Source organism: Oryza sativa, chromosome 3 (genome assembly GCF_034140825.1).
Source record: "Oryza sativa Japonica Group chromosome 3, ASM3414082v1".
NCBI classification, from domain to species: Eukaryota; Viridiplantae; Streptophyta; class Magnoliopsida; order Poales; family Poaceae; genus Oryza; species Oryza sativa.
Genome location: NC_089037.1, coordinates 36,395,579 through 36,408,206, shown reverse-complemented (window position 1 = coordinate 36,408,206; position 12,628 = coordinate 36,395,579). Strand labels below are relative to the sequence as shown.

The 12,628-nt window shown below is 43.7% G+C and overlaps 3 protein-coding genes, 1 long non-coding RNA gene and 1 other non-coding gene across 8 annotated transcripts; 3 read left to right on the top strand and 2 right to left on the bottom strand.

Annotated features, from left to right (window-relative positions):
• The first annotated feature begins 527 nt into the window (after positions 1–527).
• LOC4334746 (ras-related protein RABA2a) lies at positions 528–2,300 on the top strand. Its single transcript, XM_015774221.3, has 2 exons — positions 528–897; positions 1,602–2,300. The coding sequence occupies exons 1-2, from the start codon at positions 715–717 to the stop codon at positions 2,088–2,090; spliced, it is 672 nt and encodes a 223-aa protein (XP_015629707.1). The 5' UTR covers positions 528–714; the 3' UTR covers positions 2,091–2,300.
• A 316-nt stretch (positions 2,301–2,616) lies between these two features.
• LOC9272033 (uncharacterized) lies at positions 2,617–3,519 on the bottom strand. The gene is made up of 2 exons (XR_001544328.3): positions 3,351–3,519; positions 2,617–2,974 (listed from the first exon to the last, which is right to left on the bottom strand). It is a non-coding gene; the product is annotated as an uncharacterized lncRNA (long non-coding RNA).
• A 1,110-nt stretch (positions 3,520–4,629) lies between these two features.
• Positions 4,630–6,464, top strand: LOC4334744 (11-beta-hydroxysteroid dehydrogenase B). The gene is made up of 6 exons (XM_015774211.3): positions 4,630–4,998; positions 5,073–5,265; positions 5,340–5,425; positions 5,503–5,634; positions 5,718–5,885; positions 5,966–6,464. The coding sequence occupies exons 1-6, from the start codon at positions 4,813–4,815 to the stop codon at positions 6,266–6,268; spliced, it is 1,068 nt and encodes a 355-aa protein (XP_015629697.1). The 5' UTR covers positions 4,630–4,812; the 3' UTR covers positions 6,269–6,464.
• A 66-nt stretch (positions 6,465–6,530) lies between these two features.
• TRNAS-AGA (transfer RNA serine (anticodon AGA)) lies at positions 6,531–6,612 on the top strand. Its single transcript has one exon. It is a non-coding gene; the product is annotated as a tRNA-Ser (tRNA).
• Positions 6,613–7,149: 537 nt separating this feature from the next.
• Positions 7,150–10,600, bottom strand: LOC4334742 (vacuolar protein sorting-associated protein 9A). 4 transcript variants are annotated; one of them, XR_010740200.1, is made up of 7 exons: positions 10,447–10,600; positions 10,214–10,364; positions 9,961–10,131; positions 9,259–9,438; positions 7,914–8,281; positions 7,394–7,722; positions 7,150–7,294 (listed from the first exon to the last, which is right to left on the bottom strand). XR_010740200.1 is itself a non-coding variant. In XM_066308831.1 (6 exons), exons 1-5 carry the CDS (start codon positions 10,545–10,547, stop codon positions 7,958–7,960), a joined length of 927 nt encoding a protein of 308 aa, XP_066164928.1. In that variant the 5' UTR covers positions 10,548–10,600; the 3' UTR covers positions 7,150–7,722; positions 7,914–7,957. The 4 variants fall into 4 exon arrangements, 2 of the variants coding, with proteins under 2 accessions (XP_066164928.1, XP_015629698.1); XR_001544313.3 differs by having other exon boundaries at positions 7,999–8,281; XM_066308831.1 differs by having other exon boundaries at positions 7,150–7,722.
• Between the last annotated feature and the right edge of the window lie 2,028 nt (positions 10,601–12,628).

Here is a 12,628-nt window from a genome sequence, read left to right as displayed (position 1 = left end):
AAGTACACTCTTTTAGTTCAAATTTGATCATTTTGGAATGGAAGGAGTAGTACTTAGGGCTGTTTTGGTTTGATGCCAAAATTTGCCCTACCAAATAATTAGCACTTTGAATAGTACCTTATAGATGTTTGGATTGATGTCAAAATTTAACAAAGTTAATACAACTCCTATAAACCAACTATACCAAAATATTGGTAGTATCAAATCTTGCCCATGATTTGACACTACCAATGATTTGGTAGGGCACCAAACCAAATGAGCCCTTAATCCACTGTTCTAGTGACATAATCCACTGTTCTAGTGACATTCTTGGGTACGTGCCTGTGTACTCATGACCACTCCAGAAAAATTCTATAGCAGCCAACGACTAGACAACATGCTCCACCTTTGCAAATCCAATTACAAATCGTACACAAAACAAAAGATTAGCGTTGAACCCAAGTGTGGCCTTACCAATTTGCACGCGCACTCTCTCTCTCTCTCTCTCTCTTCCCCAATAAAAATCGATCAGGTCGCCATCAGCCTCCGCGTCTTCCCGTCCAAAGCCAAGAAACCAAAGCTGCAAGTAGCCAGCCAGAGGAAGAAGAAGAAGAAGCTAGCTAGCTTCTCGGGAAGGAGGAGGGAACGGAGATCGGAGGCGGAGGCTCCAAGAAAGCAGCAAGAAAGTGCGAAAATCTGAGGAGGAAGGAGAAGGGAGGTTGAATCGATCGATCGATGGCTCGGCGGCCGGCGCCGTGGGAGCAGGGCGGCGACGAGTACGACTACCTGTTCAAGATCGTGCTGATCGGGGACTCCGGCGTGGGGAAGTCGAACCTCCTCTCCCGCTTCACCCGCAACAGCTTCTCCCTCGACTCCAAGTCCACCATCGGCGTCGAGTTCGCCACCCGCACCATCCAGGTCACCATGCCTGCTAGTGCTAGCTTCTCCTCTGCTTCTCCTGATCTCCTCTGCTTACTAGTGCTTGCTCTGTTTGTGTTCTGCTTCGGTGCTTCGCTGTTACTGCTTTCTCTGAATGTTTCTTGAGTTGCTCGAATTGGATGATGCCCTTGTGCATGCGTGCTGCCGGCGGGCTTGACCACGATCGCCGACTGACCTGATAGTTTGACACCCATGCTTGACAGTAGAATTCAGAGCTAGTAGAAGACAGAGGAATTCAGCAAGTTTCTCTATTTGATTTGCTAACTATTGTTCGCTTTCTCTTGGAAATCAGTCCCTCCTTTTGGTTTTCATCGATGGGTACAGTGCAATTGCTTACGCCAAAGCAGAATTCTTTTTTAAAAAAAAAAATAAAATGGCCAAAGGATAGTTCTTTCTTTGTTGAAATTTTGTACAAACTGAATTGCAGTACACGCGAATTTAGATTGACAGGAAACTAACACTGGCTAGTGGCTCACTTGCTTTAAAGCATAATCAGAGAACCTAATTAGCTGCATACAACAAATGAATACATGATCCTGTTAGGCTGTTATCCATGATATCACAGATTTTTATTATGATCCTGTTAGGCTGTTATCCATGATATCACAGATTTTTATTTTTATGTTCAGTACTATTGTTTCCCCAAAGGTCCATTGTTAAATTGCTTCAATTTTGTGACCCAGGTTGAAGGAAAGATTGTAAAGGCACAGATATGGGACACAGCCGGGCAAGAACGGTACCGGGCCATCACAAGCGCATACTACCGCGGCGCAGTGGGAGCATTGCTAGTCTATGATGTCACAAAGGCCACAACTTTTGAGAATGTGAAGAGGTGGCTCAAGGAGCTCCGTGACCATGCCGACTCCAACATCGTCGTCATGCTCATCGGCAACAAGATCGACCTCAAGCATCTCCGGTCAGTGTCCTTGGAGGACGCAACAAGCTTTGCAGAGAGGGAGGGCCTATCCTTCGTCGAGACCTCGGCGCTCGACGCGACGAATGTGGATAAAGCTTTTCAGACAGTGCTCACTGAGATCTACCGGATCATCAGCAAGAAGGCATTGGCTGCAGATGAGGCTGGAGCTGGTGCTGGTGCTGTCAGAGAGGGCCAATCTATCCAAGTCTCCGCGACAGATTCCAGCAGTTTTACATCAAGATGTTGCTCTTTCTAGTGGCCATCGATATCGTTTCCATTGGATTGCTTGAGGTGATCCTATTTGTAATTGTCAAAATGTGGTGTCATGCAACAAGAATAAAGGATTACATTCAGGAGATGAAGATTTTTCATTCTGTACATAAGAGTAACATAGTACAGCCGCTTCGACAATTTGGATCTGAATATCATAAACTCGTGCTATGCATGGGTGATGCAGTTGCTGTTATACTATTGCCAAAATTGAAATATTTTGTCCTACTACTGTGAAACTGTGGTACAACATAAAGTAAGTCTTGCTATGTGTCCATATTCTCAGTTTCAGGCTTTGCTCGGAAGAAGAATTTGTTCAGGCTTGCCAGACCAATTTGTATGGATTATGATACAGCAATGCCTTATAAGAAAACGATGTTCTTTTTTTCTTCTCCAATCAAAAAGAGATTGATTGTTGTTGTGACCTTAGGTCACGAACAAGATTGGGGATAGGCCGGAAAGAAGTATTTTCCTACCTATCCTTAGAAATAAGCTCAAACAGCAAACACCACTTTAGAGGATTACTTTTTGTATTAAAAAATGTCTCCTCTAGCTATAGGGACTTGACCGGCTTTTATAGCCTACGGTCTTACATGTGATGTTACATTTCTACCCTCATGGGCTTTAGTGATCTTCCTATAATGCCCTTGCCATGTCAGCAACCCTAGGGGTATTTTAGTACATTCTCAGGGTCATTCTAGTCTTTTGGCTCCAGCTGGCAAGAGTGGTTGAGAAACGGCCCCCACAGAATCTTCCATTCGACCGGATCTTTACTCGAGCAGGTTTTTTCCTTCGAGCTCTCTTAGCCGAATGTCTTCTATGATTGAGGGTTTGCACATCCTTCAACAACTTCCCGATCGCCAGATTCACCTGCCATGTATTCAGAAATCATCTCCAAACAAGATGAGTTACATATAAGTGATAAGAAACCACCCGAGAATGTTTTCCAACTCGATAGTGTTTTTCCACTCGAGAGTGTTTTCCAACTCGAGAGTGTTTTCCTTGTTTTACACTTAGGAACTTTCCATAAACCATCTTAGATGTTTCGACCGGATAGGAGAGAGGGCGTTGTCTCCCTGCTACAACAATTGTTTCACCCAAAAAAAAACATAAAATGGTTGATCTAAAGTTCTAAACACAAGCTCTCACAGACGTAGCACAAGAGCCCTACCTGGCTAACTCCTCTGAACTCTGAACATCTGAAGACAAGCATCAAAAAGAGAGAAAAAAAAAAGAGGAAAGTAACCTAGGAGCGCGCGTGGTGGCGGCGCCGCCGCCTCCGCATCTCGCCGGCGCTCCGCCGTCCTGAGCACGGCCGTCTCTCAACTCGCGTCGATCTGGCGTCGGAAGATCGATTCACCGTGGAATTCTGGTTCAGAATCGAAAGCTTGGGAGGAGCGTGAAAGATAATAGTTATTCCAAAAGGGAAGGGCTCACGTAGAAATACGCGTGGGCCGCCCTCCTCCTTCTCGATCCAGGCCGCCCATGTAAAATCCAACGGTTAAACGGGACGAGTGGTAGCGATCCAGAATACGGGCGTGAAAATAATAATACGGGGTAAACGAAGGGTTGCTGTGCAAAATTACTTTACAGTTTACACACTGTGTAAACAGGGAAATATTTTCTACGTCTAACTGTTATCGCCTGCACGCGATATAAGATATAAGATATTGTATAAATATACAAGTCTAAATTCGATCTATACATAAAAAATTAAAAATAATAAATTTTATTTACGTTGTATAGGTATTGTTCAATGTCTGATCTTATTACTTTTATTTCTTTATTTGTAGATCAAATTTATTGGTGTATATTTGTCTGTATCATCCTAATTGATATTACCAATTTCTTTTTATTATTATTTTAGTCACATGCAAATACTACTACCATTGTTTTTTAATAAAGGACACTTTGACTTTTAAGCACACGTTTGATTATTCGTCTTATTAAAAAAATATTTGTTGTGAGATATTTTATCACTAAAAATACTTTAAGCATAATTGATATCATATGTATTTGCACAAAAATTTTAAATTAGACCGAATGATAAACGGCATCGTCTATTTTAAAAAAAAAGGAGGGAGGACTAACATGCATGAGTCACTCACCGCTCAGCAGGTCTTCGTCACTGTGTCAAATCCTGGAGATTGACTTTTTTAAAAAAAAAAATTACACAGTACAACATCTTCTAAGGCAAATTATGGAGATTAACCATAGGCTACAGGCCCTTTCTCTGATTTCACATCAAGATGCATATTGTATCTGATCAGAACTGTAAATGTTGTAGTAGGCGCGGATTAAGGTGGAGGAGTAATATATGCAGCCGATCGGAGGAGAAAGGCATATGGAACAAGGCTTTGAAAGCGGCCAAAGCTTGCCTCTTCCCCCCGTGGTCTCACCGTGGCGCCTCCCGTCCTGCTCGACGTGTGTCTATGGCGGCATGCCTGCGCAGCTGCCATCCATGCACGCCTGCACCCGTCCGTCCTCTCCTGTCCTTATCTGCTCATCGTCCTCACCAAATTGGCAAACTCATTGAGAGACTCGATCTTTGATCCCTCTTCTTCCTCCTCCTCGGTTCTTCACCTCCCAAGAACCCCAGAAACCAGAGGCGGGCTGGTTGATCCATTCTTTCAATTGGATTGGATTGAGCTGTGGATCGGAAGAGGAACTGTATAGTGTGGGAGAGATCGATTGATTGATCGATCGAGATGGAGCAGGTGGTGAACGCGGTGCTGGACCTGGTGGTGCCGCCGGCGAGCATGGTGATGCTGGCGTTCGCGTGGCCGACGCTCTCCTTCCTGCGCGGCGTGGAGTGGGTCGTCAAGACGCTCACCGTGGAGAACATGCACAACAAGGTCGTCCTCATCACCGGCGCCTCCTCCGCCATCGGAGAGGTAATTAAGCTAAGCATATAACCAGTGCCCGGTCGGCGAACGTCAAAGATCATCGGTGTGGTGTTTGCATGCAGCAAATCGCGTACGAGTACGCGCGGAGGAACGCGAACCTGGTGCTGGTGGCGAGGCGGGAGCACCGGCTGTTCGCGGTGCGGGAGAACGCGCGGGCCCTCGGCGCCGGCCAGGTCCTCGTCATCGCCGCCGACGTCGTCAAGGAGGACGACTGCCGGAGGCTCGTCGGCGACACCATCAGCTTCTTCGGCCAGTGTCAGTCACCTGTACCACGCATCACTTGCAATTAATCAAACCTCTGAATTTCTTATTAATATTGATGCATGCAGTAAACCATCTGGTGAACACGGTGAGCTTGGGCCACGATTTCTGCTTCGAGGAGGCCGGCGACACGGTCGCGTTCCCTCACCTCATGGTACGCCTACGATTTCTTGATCAAATTTCATCAGCTGCTGCTGCAATAACTGTGTTCGATCCGGCCGTGCCGTGCAGGACGTCAACTTCTGGGGGAACGTGTACCCGACGTACGCCGCGCTCCCCTACCTGCGGCGGAGCCATGGCCGTGTCGTCGTCAACGCCGCCGTCGAGATCTGGCTGCCCATGCCCAGGATGACCCTCTACTCTGTAATAACCCATCTCTCTTCTACTCAAAATTCACCAGCAAGTTCTTCAGAATCATCTGAAAACTGTCATGTGTGTGCCTGCAGGCGGCCAAGGCGGCGGTGATCGATTTCTACGAGTCGCTCCGGTACGAGGTGGGCGATGAGGTGGGCATCAGCGTGGCGACGCACGGCTGGATCGGCGGCGAGGCCAGCGGCGGCAAGTTCATGCTCGAGGAAGGCGCAGAGATGCAATGGAAAGGGGAGGAGCGAGAGGTAAAGATTAGTTCAACAATCAAATGCTATAGCTGCTCGTCGATTAATTAACTTGCCATTGATTAATCATATGTAATTAGGTGCCGCTCGCCGGCGGGCAAGTGGAGGCGTACGCGAGGATGGTGGTCGCCGGCGCGTGCCGCGGCGACGCCCACGTGAAGCACCCCAACTGGTACGACGTCTTCCTTGTCTTCCGCGCCTTCGCGCCCGACGTCCTCGCCTGGACGTTCCGCCTCCTGCTGTCCACGCCATCGCCGTCGCCGCCGGCGAGCGCCCGTCGCCACCAGCTCGCCGCGCTGCCGGCTCCGCCGCTCCACCCGCTGCTCGAGTACCCGTCGGCTCGGAGCCCCGGGCGCGCCGCCCAGCAGCACAAGCTGGAGTGACGACAAGTTTGGGCGACAGTGCTAGCTGCGTGCGTTATGTGCAGCTGTGCGCAGATGACACGATGCAGTGATATATGTATGAACATGAGTTCGCGCCATCGCATGATATTGCTGTGTGATATCTGGTGGTGACTGTGATATCTATGAACTGATTTGGTCGGTGTTTGAATAAAAGATACGATATCTGTAGCGAATATGAATCAAATTGCAGTGTTGTTGTATGAAACAATTAGTAAAAAAAGTATGTGATTGCAACCCCAAGGTGGTCGTGCCGGAGTGGTTATCGGGCATGACTAGAAATCATGTGGGCTTTGCCCGCGCAGGTTCGAATCCTGCCGACCACGTTTTTTTGAACTTTTGTTCTGTCATGACAGAAGCAAACTGTCTCTGTTTTTTTTTTGTCATGATACTGTATAATCACTCTTTCACGAGTACAAGAAAACCTTCAAGCTCAACCCTCAGAATTGATCACCGAATATTCTGAATTAGTCATATTTGCATATTACTATTCTAGCAAGAGAAGCCATGTATGATTGGTTGCCCCATGCTTCCAGTTGTCAGTTAATTACACAAGCACTAGCAGATTGTGGCAGCATCAGTATACTGTTCTGCTCAACAATGAAGCAGAGAACTCGGATATAATAGGCTGTGTTCTTTTGAAGGGGTTGGGAACACACGTAAAACGGAGCGATAGATTAACGCTTGATTAATTAAGTTTTAATAATAAAAAACTTGAAAAATAGATTAATATGCTTTTTAAGAACAACTTCCCATAGAAACTTTTTGCAAAACACAGCCATAATGACTTCATGAGCAAATCATGCATATGTCTCACAATGTCACCACGTTCACCCACCATTGCACCAAGGCAAACAGATACCTTTCAGCACAGAAGATTTGCTGTATAACATACGAAGTACGAGGTAGAACGGTTGAACATGATCAGCAACAGCAACATGTGCCATATGCAGTTCCTCACGCACACCTAGAGACTACGCTAGCTCCAAGGAGTGGGGCAGACAGGAACTAAAAATTACAGAAGTGGACGCTATTACAGAGGGCTTGCAAGTTGCAATGCAAAGGCACAAGAATCCATTCTCAACTCTGATGATCATTTGGCCATACCTGTAGTGTATCCTGGAATCCCTGGAACCATGTTGCAGATGCCTGGAACTCGTTTGCTTTCCTACAGTCAATGGAAAACTTTGCGTGCGTGTACAATCTCGATCAATTATGTGGTTAATAGGACATGTCATCTCTGGTCAGCATTTTTACATGGCTTCATCAATCATCTACTGAATTAAGGAGCTGATCCTCATCTACCGATAACTTTCTTAAAGCTTTAGACAGCAGCGTATATCTGGTGACTACTTGCCTGTAGAGCTCGTGCAATTGCTTGACTTCCGCTGGAGTCAAGCTTTCAGTTTCAGAGTCCATGAATGGGAATTTCAATCCTGTTAAATATGAACTAAGCATCGTGATTATGCAGCTGAAGCCAGGAAAACTAAATCTAAACCCAACCTTAGATGGATTGAGGAACATCATAGGTACGGTAGACACCTCAAATACTTTGACAGAATGCTCTTGTATAGCTGCTAACTAAACTGATTCTTAGACGAGACAAGAAGTCCAGAAGGAAACTTACCATGAACGTGCAAAAAAGACTAATACTTTAATTGAGGTGAAACTTTATTCTGAAACAAACTGATCCACTAATGTTAAAAACAGACCTTCTGTATCACCAGATTCCTCGTTCTGTCCTGGTGTGGATGTACCCAATCCTTGTGAACTATTAGTGCTAGCAACAGATATGTGGTTACCAAGTCTTGCAGACTCCATATGTGTCTGGAACACACTTTCCTCCATGGACAGTGAGTGTCCATTAACATTCATTATAAACATCTTTGCTGAAATGAGGTTCGTGAGATAGTATTCGACTTCAGAGATAAGCCTTGTTTCTCTTCTGAAGAGCTGAATAAACTTTAGATTTGAGTGCAACTGAGGAGGATTGGCCTACATCAATTTTTTAGGTGCTTGGTCAGTTGAACTCCATATAGTAAAAAGTTGCATATATTAGGGATAGGATTCCCTAAGTAGAATGCACAAAGTAACACAGAGACATTGGTGACAACTAACAGCTTTCAACTGACTAGTATCATATGCTCTCTAGAGAAACTCATATTCCTTAATGAACCAAAAAGAAAATAAGCTTTGGTAACAATGCGGCATATAAGAGTAATATTAACTAATAACAAACAGAAACAATCAAATTTACACCATAAGACCATTAGATCCCATTAATACACCAAACATCTATACTAGTTACATTGTAAAAAATAGGCATTGTCACATTAGCAAGTAACAAAATGCAATTTATCAGTAATGTTACCCAATTTAGCTGTACAGAATAAAGGTAAAAACACCCTAATGTTAACTGTACATATGATACGAGATTCATAAAATTTATGATTGTAAAACTTGAACCATAAGTAGGGATTGGATTCTAATCCCTCGAGGGGATGTCCCCTCGTATACCTTTTTCTTCCAAATTCGATATAAATAGTTACGAAAAATTCTGAAAAAAATTGACAATGTAGACCGTAGAGTATAGTGATATCTATCGGTCTACCAAAAATCAAGTTCTAATTCGATCTACACATTGAGAAACAAAAAAGATAAATTTAGATGTGAACAGTACGCTACTGTTCTCTGTTCATACGTTGAATTTGTCCTTTTTTATATCTCGACGTGAGTTGAGTTTCAACCTAAGATTTTGTGGAGTTGTATAGATATGTTATATGAGTGTTGTCAAATTTTTCCAGAATTTTTCATAATCATTTAGATGTTTTTTTAAGCAAACGAGGTGACATCCCCTCGAGGAATCAAAATAGTTTCCCCCATAAGTACTCAATGATCTGTCAGCATGTAATCATGTCAATCTGGATGAGAAAAATTAGAGAAAGAATAAATAGGAACAAAAGTAAGCTTACCTTGATTGTAATGTAAATAAGAATAGGAAGAAAATCATCAGCCCCTGATAGTGTTCGATCATTTGACATTGACACATTTAGCAGCAAGTTATTGATGACTTGGCAACAGCTCATGATGCAACTAAGCTTTTCTCGTGGTGATTTGAAGGAATTAATCTTTTGCAACTCTTTAACTGCAAGCTAGAATGGCATAAACATCCCAAGGTCAGAGTTAACTTGGGCATTGGTGTGTTGATGGCAGGTGGCAGTATTTCTTTTATGTCAAGCAGATGTAAAATTACAGCAATGAACCAATCATAGGAAGAATACAGGGAAAGATAATCGCTTAAATGTTGACCCCATGCATTTTTATCATATATTCTACATGGTGACCAAAATGCAAGCTAATGCTGGTTTTATATAAGAGATAATTCAAAGTAACCCAACACGATAATTTGCAATTTACCTTACACCGTGATCAATATACAAAGCTTTCAGAGTGCATCTAAAAATATTACTAGGGGGTATAAGTATAACTCATAAGTTCATTGTTCACAATGTTACAGTCGCAGACTATTGACCATTAGCATTAGGTAACAATGCGTTGTGAACTTGTACAGGCCGCGTGCAGGAACAATAAAAATCACATGGGAAGTTCTGAATTTTGGGCTAACACCCGGAACAATGAAATAATGACTCAAAGATCTGTCATTGTTGTCTTACCAGCCACGCTGCCTCATTGTGCAGAAGCTTGGGTATGTCCAAGTGATGAGGCCTGACAAAGTGCTGCAAGAGACCAATCTTCTCCGAAATCTCCATGTCGGATTTCACATCCTCCGCGGATGAAGCGAAGGCTCGATCGAACAATTTGGTCATGATATACTTCTCAAGCCCCTAATCGCGCATAACAAGAGAGACGCAAGATGTTCAATTGAATCAGAAAGCAAATCAAGCGCAAGGGTTAGGGCGGGGTCACCTCGAGCGCGTTGTCGATTTCCTGATTGGTGGCATTGGCCCAAAGCGGGTGGTCCCTGATGGCGGTCTCCATCTCCGCGAAGAAGGTCTGGACCCTGCCGCCGTCGACCTCGGCGTTGGGCTCGCCGCCCTGGGAGAGGGACGCGAGGAAGCTGCAGTTGAATCTCAGGTCAGAATTGACGCGGGGCAAGGGCCTACGAGGAGGGGAGCAGGGAGGGGGGCGAAGCGACGGACCTCCTGATGGAGTGGAAGAGGTCGGCGGCGGCGGGGCGGCGCATGCGGCCGATGAAGTCGTAGAAGTCCAGCCGCGACGCCGGCGACGTGGGGCTCTCCATGGCGGCCGGCCGTGCGAGCGATCGGGGTTGGAATTCGCGAGGCGCAACACTGCAATCGAAGAAGGGGATTTGGAATCGACAAGGAGAGGATGTGGAATCCCAATCCCACCAACACGTGTCTCCCTTCTCTATCTCTGTCGTTTAGTTTTTTCTTAAAAAAAAGATCTTTTTCAAAATATAAATGACGGTATAGCTTTTCATTTCGTAAAATATAAATTGTATAAAACCATGTTGCTGAACATAAGAAATCACATGCATAGAGCGGATCGAGAATAAAATTTAGAGGAGACTTATCTAAATTTCAGACCTCTACTATTTTCTTCTCTCCCTCTTCTTACCTCATCTCTCGTGTCTTTCTATTGATGGTGTGTAGAGGGACGTTAAATCCGCTCCATATAGCCAGTCAAAAAAAAATCTTAGTTAACCATTTAATTCTATTTCTTCAGTGGTACTTTGAGTTTTGAACAATAGTTAGAATTTCTTATTAAGTGATTCCCCGGTTTTTGATCTTCTTTTAGCACATACATGCATACAGTAGGCCATGAATTCCTATTTGTGACATCTAACTTAGTACCATCAAACTCAAGAGAACTTTTAGGGCCTGTTCACTTTGATGCCAAAAAAAACCTTACCAAATTTTTGGCCGGATTTTTTATATAGTTACCAAAATTTGACAGTAAACTAAATGTAGCCACTTTTTTGACAATTTTACCAAAATTTGGTAAGGTTAAAAATGGCATTAAAGTGAACAGGCCCTTAATTTCCTCTTCTTTCCTTGACTTGCTTGCCAAAGCCAATACTCATGCATGTAATCAGTGACTAGGGATCGATCAATCGGATGCAACCGAGCCATACAAAAAGAATTGGAAAAGGGATGACGCAAGAGCAGCGGAAGGTGACTTAGCAACATCAGTCATTTCCTATAGAAAGGAAGGAAAGGATCTCTCTTCTGTCTAGACGAAAGATCTCATTTTTGCTACTGCTCGCTCCATATCAATGAAAACCACATCGCTGCTAACCAAAAGAAGAATAGTTAAACAGATCTTGATTGATTGAGATTATTGCTACGGATTACTGATTAGGTTACATGTATAAGTTAAATATTTTGAAACCTAAGAAATAGCCTATAATAAGTGATCTACACAGCTACACTACACAGTTGAAGATAGTACGTTTTTCTTTTCTTTTTTTTTAAAAAAAAAGCATGGAACAGATCATCCAATAGTCTGAACAAACTGAAATAACAGCGAGCCACTTTAATGGCTGCCTCCAACATGATTAAAGGGAAAAAAATGCATTTTTGTTTCTGATTAATTATCTGATAATATTTTTCTCTAGTAGTAAAAGGAGAATGAATGATCGACCTTCTCTTTTTTTAAAAAAAATATTATGTGGAAATTTGATCATATCGATGTTTGTGCATCTGCAACGAGGTTCAACGTCAGCTTTTGTGCAAGCAGGTCAGGTGCCGTTTCTGTTCTCTTATGAATAGCATCAAACCAATAACATATGCATTTGTTACATCATGACCATAATATGTACACTTGATGATGCATGAAGGCTTTTATTATATTATGGACCCTAATATGAAGGCATGCTCCATAATAATGCCTTCATGCATATTGCTATTGTTCAATCACAATTCCAATCTCAGGCGTTTCGGTGGAGCATGTGAAGGGCATCGGGGACATATTCATCAGTCTGATAAAGTCCTTGGCATGTTCTTCTTTTCCACATAAAAGCTCCTGCTCGCTCGGGTGCGCAATTTGATATTGTTCAGGGCAAAACGAACACTTGTTTCCGGAGCAGCTCTGTGGATTTTCTGAAATGGGAAGATCGAAAGTAAGAAAGAAAGAAAGCTGAATAAGAATAATTGCTTTTAGACTGGTGAATAAGAATAATTCTGAATCTGAATGTAGATGACTTTTGTAAGAATAGGGTAATTTTACTTACCGATCATGGTGCAAGCTTCGACGATGGAGTCGTCGTCGGAGCAGCCATCGCGTAGCTCTGCGAAGAAGTATTCAACGGGTGGTGCAACCAGCTGATCCCTCCTGTGAGCCAAGAAGCTGACATGATGC

Excerpts from the sequence above, each read along its gene's own strand:
- LOC4334746 (XM_015774221.3), top strand. The coding sequence starts at position 715 with ATGGCTCGGCGGCCGGCGCCGTGGGAGCAGGGCGGCGACGAGTACGAC. Across the intron at positions 898-1,601 it reads TCGCCACCCGCACCATCCAG|GTTGAAGGAAAGATTGTAAA; the intron begins GTCACCATGCCT and ends TTTGTGACCCAG.
- LOC4334744 (XM_015774211.3), top strand. The coding sequence starts at position 4,813 with ATGGAGCAGGTGGTGAACGCGGTGCTGGACCTGGTGGTGCCGCCGGCG. Across the intron at positions 4,999-5,072 it reads CCTCCTCCGCCATCGGAGAG|CAAATCGCGTACGAGTACGC; the intron begins GTAATTAAGCTA and ends GTTTGCATGCAG. Across the intron at positions 5,635-5,717 it reads CCAGGATGACCCTCTACTCT|GCGGCCAAGGCGGCGGTGAT; the intron begins GTAATAACCCAT and ends GTGTGCCTGCAG.
- LOC4334742 (XM_015774212.3), bottom strand. The coding sequence starts at position 10,547 with ATGGAGAGCCCCACGTCGCCGGCGTCGCGGCTGGACTTCTACGACTTC. Across the intron at positions 10,365-10,446 it reads CTCTTCCACTCCATCAGGAG|CTTCCTCGCGTCCCTCTCCC; the intron begins GTCCGTCGCTTC and ends ATTCAACTGCAG. Across the intron at positions 7,723-7,998 it reads GGAATCTGGTGATACAGAAG|GATTGAAATTCCCATTCATG; the intron begins GTCTGTTTTTAA and ends CATATTTAACAG.